This window comes from Equus quagga, chromosome 21, assembly GCF_021613505.1.
Source record: "Equus quagga isolate Etosha38 chromosome 21, UCLA_HA_Equagga_1.0, whole genome shotgun sequence".
NCBI lineage: Eukaryota > Metazoa > Chordata > Mammalia > Perissodactyla > Equidae > Equus > Equus quagga.
This window is the reverse complement of record NC_060287.1, coordinates 38165015-38173819: the sequence shown is the minus strand read 5'-3', so window position 1 is coordinate 38173819 and position 8805 is coordinate 38165015. Positions and strand designations below refer to the sequence as shown.

The window sequence follows — 8805 nt, the reverse complement described above, 5'->3', positions numbered from 1 at the left end:
ATAGGGTATAATCCAAATTCATTTTTAAAAGATCTATAACATGTATTTATATAACCAGAAAAACTACACCAAAACAACAATGGTGGTGGTATCTGGGGGGTAGAATTATGGATTATTTTAACTTGATTGATTATTATTTCTTACAGATTTTTATTACATATATCCCTTATATAGTCCTTATATATTCAATGTCATCATCAGGAAAGAAGTTTTAAAATTTCAAGTTACTTAATGTAATGACTCACTTTTGATCTAAACTCCCTTGGTTGTAGAAGAAACAATCTTTGAAAATCCAAGACGTAACAATAATGGCCAAGAGAGACCACAAAACTTACTGCATATTTGAAGTAACAAAGCGATTTTAATTTGGTAGCAAAGTTGTAATTCTAGGTGAAACCTGAGGAGCAGACAAATGCAGTGACTGCTTTCTAACACCCCCCCCAGGCCTTCGCCAAGCTGCAGAGCCTGTCTTACCCAAGTTTTCATACGTTGTGATTGGGGGGGGCGGTGTCTGGGGCTTCTCCCCAGAGCGAGGAGAACGCGGCCAGCGCACGAATTCCAGTGTCCAGGGCGTGGCCCCCCGTCCCACCCTGCCCTGGGCCTCCTCCCAGGAGAACGGCTTACTCTGTGCAGGTGTGCAAGTCTTTATGATGCCTGTGCTAGCCACACCCCCGTACATACGCATGTGTGTAAACAAGCCAATAAAGAGACAGAGGCAGGTTGCGGCCCAGCCCGCTGATTGCCCTGGGAAGTGGGGCCAGGCTGTCAGCCCACAGTCCCAGTCCGTCCGGCTCTTCAGAGGTGAGGCCAGGAAGCTGAGAGGTTGTTGCCCTCGACCCGAGGACTAAGGGCGGCAGCCAGGAGAGCTGCATCCCTGTGGCACCCTGTCCGGAGACACTCTGCCTGAAGGGACACTGCTTGCCCCGTTCCTAACTCCTTGGCATTCTTTATAAGTGGCCCAGCATTAGGTTGGGGGACCCGGAGGAAGCACTCCCAGAGTGGAGAAATGGGGAGCAGGCATTGTCAGGGTGAATTTAGTTCAGGGGCCAGGCAGAGGCAGGACAAGATGCCTCAATTCACACACTCCTGTTTCTTTTTTTCTTGGTGAGGAAGATTGGCCCTGAGCTAACATCTGTGCCAATCTTCCTCTATTTTGTATGTGAGATGCCACCACAGCATGGCTTGATGAGCAAGGAGTAGGTCTGCATCTGGGAACTGAACTCATGAACCCTAGGCGACTGAAGTGGAGTGCACGAACTTAACCACTACACCACCAGGCCAGCCCCACACACTCCTGTTTCTGCTCCATTCCCCCCATGCCCCGACCCCAGCTGTGTGACAGCCTGTGTCTCTGGCCTGCTTGGCTGAACCTGCTCCTGAGATACCTCTCCCAGCCCAGTGTTTGGTCCCTGCCCTGCCCTCCCTCACTCCCGTGGCCCCCATGCTCTGGGTATCCCTATGCTACCAGCTTCTCTGGATATCCTCTCATTGTAAAGCTGTGCACTGTAGGCCTTCCCTGCACTGAGTGGTTCTCAAGAGCCCCTCATGAACTCCTCACACCAACTGGGGGGTACTGGAACCACACCATCGACAAAGAGACCGAGGCCCAGGCTGGACCCAGGCTGCCCAGCAGGGACAGTGGGAGCTGGGCTGTGAGCCGACCTCAGAGTCGACAAAGGCTAGCTTGCTTCCATTGCCCTGGCTGCTACTGACCGGTCCCCGGGTCCTGGGAGCCTGCTCTGTGCCACTGGCCCCTGGCAACAAGGGGAGAGGGATCTTTGGGAACCCAAGTGTCCCCAAGTCAGCCCGGAGCCCTGTGTGGTATTCGCCAGCCTGGGCGGAGGGTGGACTCTCCCCAAGAGCGCGCCGGGACTCCCTCTGTCCTGACGGGAGCAGTGCTAAAGCGGGCTGGGAATGCCTGGGCCCCTAGCGCATCCACTCTTATTTTAGGTGCCTAAACCTCTTGGATTCCACAGAGATCACATTATATCACATCGTCATGTAACGTCTGTTGTGCTCTCAGACAGCATCGAAGGAAGCTGGAAGTCGCCGGCTGTGTTCTCCACACACCTGCATCCGGTTCCGAGAAAAGAGAGGTGACCCCGCTGGTTTGGGGATCTGAGACTTCTGTGGTTCAAACCTGGGGGGCCAGGTCCTGAACCTGGCCTGCTGATTTGGGGTCTGTGGTTTATGTGTGGGAAGAAGTTTCTGGAAACGTCCTTCCAGGCCTTGGAGTGACCTAGAGAGTCTTGGCTCTGAGGCAGGGCTGGACGGGCCTTTGTCCCGGTCTGGCTGTCCCCAAGAGCCTCTGCCCCAGTTACAACTCTCCCCGTTCTCAGCAGTTTTGGGTCGAGCCATGCTGTACAAGAAAAATGTACCATTTTTATCCCCACCAAACTCTCGTTCTTTCTGGTTTGGCAGGGACCACTGTGGAGATGCAGGCACGGCCATGGTGTGCTAGCGCCACTGGACTTCGTCTCTCCTCCTCCATCTTTGCATGGCTCATTCGTTGTCACACTGTACCTGTGAGGTATCCTTATGGGGCGCCTGGCCTGGGGACAAGTTTATGGTCATTTTTATTAGTTGATGCCGAGGACATCTTTGCCTCCTCATGACGTAAGTCCGTGTGTTTTCTTTTTAAACAAACAACACAACAACAATACCAAAAACCATGGAAACCGGGTCAGGAAGAACGAAAACACCTTTGCAGGCTGTACTGAAAAAGCCCGAAGCTGAGCTGGGAGCCGTGTGTCCTCCTGGGTGGTCAGAGGTCTCCCATCACCTTGGCAACCGGGGGGTGAGGCGGTCTCCGTCCCCCGCAGCCCCCTCCCCCGCTGTGTTTGCCTGGGCAGGTCCCCAGGCGTGTCTGGGAGCCCCTTGGTTTCTGAGATTCTGCTCTTGGCCTCGAGGGACCACCCTCCTCCCTGGGGCTGGGCGGTCCTGAGCTGGCTGGGCCAGGTGTCCAGTCCTGACCCCGATGCCTCTCAGATGGCCACATCATCTCCAAGCAAGTCTCCCGGAGAATGGGGGAGGAGAGGCTCATGGGAGTGACCATGATGTCAGCATGGAGGAGGAGGAGAAAGGTTTAAACAGGGGACAGTTCCGATGACTGGTTGACGACGTGGCGAGACGCTTTCTCCACACGGCCGGTGGATGAGGCGGGATGCAAACCGTGGATCGTAGGGTCTCAGTACTATTTCTCTAAAAAGACTGGATGGAAAAACATGCAACTGTCAATAGCACCAACAGGGCCTTTTGTTTCCATCATTATATTTTTCTGTATTTTCTAAATTTTCTACTGACCACTTTGTATTGATTTTTATATTTAGAAGAAATGAAGTGCTTTATAAGAAGAGCCCAGTCTCCCGAGGGAGCATTTATCTCATTCCCACTTAGTCCTGCTGAGGTTGACCCGGATCCACCCAGAAGTTGCAGAGAGAGCCAGTGTCCCCACTTTCTGTCACTGCCTGTCTCCCTCTCAGCTCACCCTGAAACCTGCTCCCAGAACAGGGTGCGGGGGGTCCCCCACCTCTCCCCCAGGCTCCAGGCTGGGCAAACTGCTTAAACTCTCAGAGCCCCCAGGACTTCCCCACCCGCTTCCTGTCCTCACTCCCTCCTCCCCCAGCTTGGAAGCCAAACTCCAGACCCTCCAGACGGGATCCAACACCATGCAGACATCCCAAACTCCTTTTCCCCTCATCCTCGCCTCTTTCCCCATCGTCATCCTTACCTGGCAATGCCCCAACCCTGGGTAAGCCCAGACACCCCATTATGCCACAACCCCCTCGCCCAGGCACCAAGAATTACACGACCATCCGGGCCATCGTTTGTAAATGGACACTCAAGTGGCTGCGTATTTTCACCTCATTTGCTTTTCCAGTCTTGGGGCTGATCTGGGTCTCCTCTCTCCTCTTCCTCCCCCTCAGCTGCCTCCTCCCGCCCCTCCGCTCTTGCATCCACACCCCTCTGCCTCTTCTCTGGGAAACGGTAGGAGTCCCCTGGGCCAGGCTGCTCTCCCTGCCAAGCCACTCCATCACCCTGATTTATTTTCTTCCTCTCAGTCGCTGCCTTCCGAAATCATCTTACTCATCGTCTTGCGTCTTTGTCATCTGTCTCCTCACCTAGATGCCGGCCCTCAGGAGAAGGCATCTGGTCTGTTCCCTCCCACTGCTCACACGCCCAAACAGTGCATGCACACAGTAGGTGCTTCATGAGCCTGGGCGGACACCTGGTAGGTGGCCCCCTCGTCACTCTCACGCCATGCCAGCTCACCTCTCTCTCAGACCTGTCCCTTCCTGTCCCACTCTTCCCTGCTAGCATGTCTGTCTGTCACAGTTCAAGGCAGAGTCTGGCCATGCTCACCCAGGCTCGCTTGTGGTGCCTACACAGTTCTTGCAAAGGGTAGAAACTCACATATTTTTTTGATGACTGAATAAAAATAAAACAGATAGTATACCATGCTTGACGCCAGTGGATACGCTGGAGATAATTAGATGACAGCTGCCACTCAGAAGCCTAACGTCTCCCAGAAGGAATTGGGGTGCTCTGTGTGGCCCCTGAAGAAAGCCCAGGAGAAAGGAGGGGCCGCACCCCAGCCCCATGGTGGGGTTCCTGGCCCCGTCCCCCGGTCCGCACAGGCCAGAGCACCCCCAAGGCCCTGCCACGCGGGAGAGTGGGAACTTTCCTGCCCAATCACTTCGTACCACCAGTAAAATGGTGCACAACTCTGGCATTTGCGGATGTGGTTTCTTTCCATCTGAGGACAGCTGGTTTACTCCAGGATGCTGTCAGGACAAGCACCATCCGCACCCGGTTTCTCAAGGTCATTTTTCTTAAATGAGTCCCTAGTAAGCCCCGATGCCTCTGTTCGGGGCCCTTGCTGCCTCACTGCTGCTCAGTGTGCCCCGTCTTGTGGCCCCACCTCCAGCTTCCTTAAGACAACCATCCTCAGAACACGGGTTAGGGAGACAGACCTCCTACAGCCTGTTGGGTCCTCAGGCGTGGTATCAACCATGGCCCTGCTTAACATCAGGCAACCCCATTAGCCGCATCGGCGCTTCCTCACTGGTGGCAGAAACAGGAATGGGAACTAGAAACCCTAGAACTTTGGAGTCAAGGGCCAACTGGTCTTCAAATGGGAAGTTTCTGCCACTGTGTCCGTGAAGCCCCATATGTTGGAATTCTGCCCTGCCCATCCCATGGCTGCCTCTCCAGGCACTCAGACCCCCCATCCTCGTCCCAATGTCCCCAGGACCTGGATTCCTTCTTTCCCAGCCTGCGGAGGGCCTGGACTGAGGAACATGGCCATCACGAGCCAGTCATGGAGCAAATGCATCCCAGGGGAGCGTGGCGTAGGAGGCGATGCCACCAGAGGCCGGAAGGCTGGGTGGTGTTCTGCTGGCCAGTCCACACGAGCTCCTGAGTTAGCCTGTGAACAACGGGGCTGTTCCCCTGAGGGTTAGTGCTTCCCTCCCACCTGCCGGCGCTGGGCCAGGGGCTATAGCTCCCTGACACAGTGCGCACAGTGTCGAGCTCTGCAAACACAGCAGGCCACAGAAGGGACCAGGGCTGCCCCTGAGGCCTGAGGATGCTGCTGGCGGCCGATCTTATTTTCTGATACCTGAAATCATTGGGCTGATGCCTTAAATAAACCACACAGAACCAAATGGCACAAAGGCAAGAGGACAGAGAAGGGCCTTGGGTATCCAGGAAGACAGTGTCAAGAGAGAAAAGGCCCTCATCTTACTCTTGGTGACGAGGGGAAAGCCATCTTGAAGGGGGTGCTGCCATCCCCGCCACCTTTAGTCACAGAGGGGAGCAGGCTTAGAACACCCACTGGGGACAGGCTGGGCGCACTCATTCATTTATGTAAATACTGCCTTCAAGCCCTGCTCCCCGCGTTTCTTGATTTATTTTGAGAATTTTGTGACATGCTTATGCTCAGCACCTATGGGTGCCGGCCAGGAATGCGTGCCTCTTAAAGAGACCCACTGCCTGTTGATGGGTCTCCAGTCTCAAGATTTGAAAACGGTTAAGATGAATTCCAGAAGCGCTGCAATTATAAGACAGGCTTAAGAAATTCCAAATGGAAAAGAAAACTCACTTACTATTTCTCCCAAATCTATGACGTGCAAAAAAAAAGTACCCTTCTTGGCAGACTTTGAGAGTATTTCTTCCATTATGTTAAGTGGAGAACCCCTCAAATCATTTTTACTTCTATAGAAGCACACGCTATGGGTTTTTTCCCCCCTCTTAATGTGTGCAAAGCATGGAAGATCAGAAATCTGAAAAGAAATCAAGGATTCTGGAAGGAATTACAGCCTCCAGGAGCCAAGAAGACAAACAACACCCAAAGACACTCAGAAGCAGAGGCCCATCAGTAGCAAATTCACGGGGGGCACCAGGAGGAACCCCACCAGGGCAGATGACAGCCTTCCTGAGGTCAGCCTCTTCCACTGCCCGGCCTGCACTCTCCAAAGGGTAGGCTCCCCACGCAGAGGCTGGGAAATGGCCACGCCCACACAGGGCTGATCAGACAGTTGGGAGCTCAGGAAGGGCTGGAAGAGGTGTCACTCACATGAACCTGGGTCCAGAGACCTTTGTCTGGGAAGGCGGCTTTGGCTCTTCTACTCAGGGCTGACCCAATGTTTCCAAATGGCCAGCCAGGTGTTTGCAAACACCTGTGACCTTTGACAGCCTCGGGCTAGACCTGGGCTGCGGAAGGGGGAGGGGATGGGGGAGCTGGTGCATGCTGGATGTCGCTTGGATGAGCCTGAGGCAAGCTCTTAAGTCACAGACGAGGGACAGGTGAGTGCATCCGGGTTCCTGGTATCCTTACTCTGCTTCTTGTGCTAGGAGCACATTAGCTGGGTTCCGGGACCCCCAGAAGGGCAGGGAAGGGGTTGTGAACTATTCAGCTGGAAGGAAGTAAAAATACGCCTTCAAATTCTCAGAGGATAAACCTAGGGCAGATAATGAGGGCGCTTTTGAAAGACTAAGGAAAGCTTTGGGACTATGAGTGTCCTTGAAAAGCCCTCAAAACAAAGCACCCACAACCAACCACCCAGGGTGGGGTGATTGGGAAATATTTGGTCAGTGCGCGATTGTGCAGCAGGAGAGGCTTGGCCAAGCTCCTCACCGTGCCCTTGTCAGGCGGCCCCAGCTCCAGCCGCTGCCCACTCACACGGAAGCCTCCACAAGAAGGTTCCTGAGTTCTGTCTCCATCTCCCTTAATCCTTGCTCCCCACACCCTTCTATGAAGTGGTATTTTATTTAACACAAGGAAAAATGATTCTAGGCTAGACGCAGAATTTAAATCCCAAACCGCTGCCTTCCTAATGTTTAAATAATACCATTGGTCCATACCCTCTGTCTTCCCTCCAAAAAGCTTCATTTTTCTAAGGCATGAAGGAACACAGGAAGCAGTGATACCAAGGGAAATCACCACCCTCTGCCACTTTCATCCTCTCCCCCTCTCCCCTTTAGTGGGGACGAGGCCGCCGGCACCTCAGTCCTGGAGCACAGGTCCCCACCCCACCTCTCCGCTGCAATGCTGGGGAAACAGCGAGGTGAGCCAGGTATCAGACAAAAGTAACCAACCCCTCGGGATCTGCCAAGTGTCCACTCTTGCCAAGGGGTAAAGTCCTGGCCTGTGGTTGACCCCACCTATTGGTCCTCTGGGGAGGGGCTGATATCCCAAGGGGCAGGGTCCTTCTGTTGTCTGCATACAGAGCATCTGGCCCCTGTTCAGTGGGCACAAGTCGAATGAACACACAAACAAACAACGGTCATGCGCTTTACTGAGGGTGTTGTAAACTGGGTTTCCCAATACTCTGGTCCCAAGGACCCGAGGACCTCAGTGAGGTCCATTTCCACCTAGACCCCCGGTCCTCCCAGAAATCAGCCCTTGGGCCTTTCCTACAACACCTTTCCTCCTCTCTCCTTCTTGCCGTGTTCCCTCATCAAAGCAGATTCCCTTAAAAAGGACCTAAACTTCCTCCCGGGATCAGCTGATGGAAAATGGGCAGAGCGGCTGAACCATTCCTCCCGGCCCGCCATGGGTGGGACAAGACGGGAGGAGAAAGGACTCCCTGGCGCGTCCCAGGGGCTCACAGCACCGGCGCCGCCCTGATGCACTCGCTGGGGGTAAGTTGTCAGAGGATGCTGACCAAGTTCCTGTGTTTAGGCTTCTAAGTTGCTAAACAACTGAGATTTGCACAGCGCAGTGTCATCGAAGTTGGGCTGCCCCAAGGTCCCGGATGGATGCAACTGCCATGCTCCAGCGGGTCCCCGGTCCTCTCTGGGATGGAGCGGGCCAATCTCGGGTGTGGGAGCTGGCGTGCTGTCACCTGGTACCCCCTTAAGGCCCCAGTCTGTGAGGTCTCCCGGACCCCACCTGGTACGTCCCCTAATGGAGGTTCCAAGGTCGAGCACTTCCGAAGGAAACTGGGGGACACATGGCACCCATAGTCCGATAATGGGGACCACGGAGTAGGGGTCCAAAGAGGACGCAGCCGCAGCGGAGCAGCACTCCGCGGGGGTTCGGGGACGGCCCCAGAAGCAGGCCTTTCGGGAGGGCGCAGCACTAGGGGCACACACGGGAGGCGGCGCCCCGGGGACGCAAGGGCTACGCCGCCTGCAGCGCCCACGGCGGCCGGTAGGGGGCGCGCGCCGGCGGGAACGCGCGCGGGCGGGCGGGCCTCGGGCGGCCGGCGCCCCTGACGTCACCGCCCCGCGGTCGCCCGGGCGACGGCCTCATCGGCGCGCGCGTCAGAGCCGCCCGTCTCTTGGCAACGGCCCGATCTC

General features: G+C 55.1%; 1 protein-coding gene across 1 annotated transcript in view; it reads left to right on the top strand.

Moving 5' to 3' along the window:
• Positions 1-7990: 7990 nt before the first annotated feature.
• Positions 7991-8805, top strand: part of LOC124231471 (serine/threonine-protein kinase SIK1-like) — a 12956-nt gene continuing 12141 nt past the window's right edge. Inside the window, exon 1 of the mRNA XM_046648272.1 lies at positions 7991-8145. Within this exon, the coding sequence (XP_046504228.1) occupies positions 8020-8145 (126 nt within the window). The 5' untranslated portion in view covers positions 7991-8019. The remainder of the gene's footprint in view (positions 8146-8805) is intronic.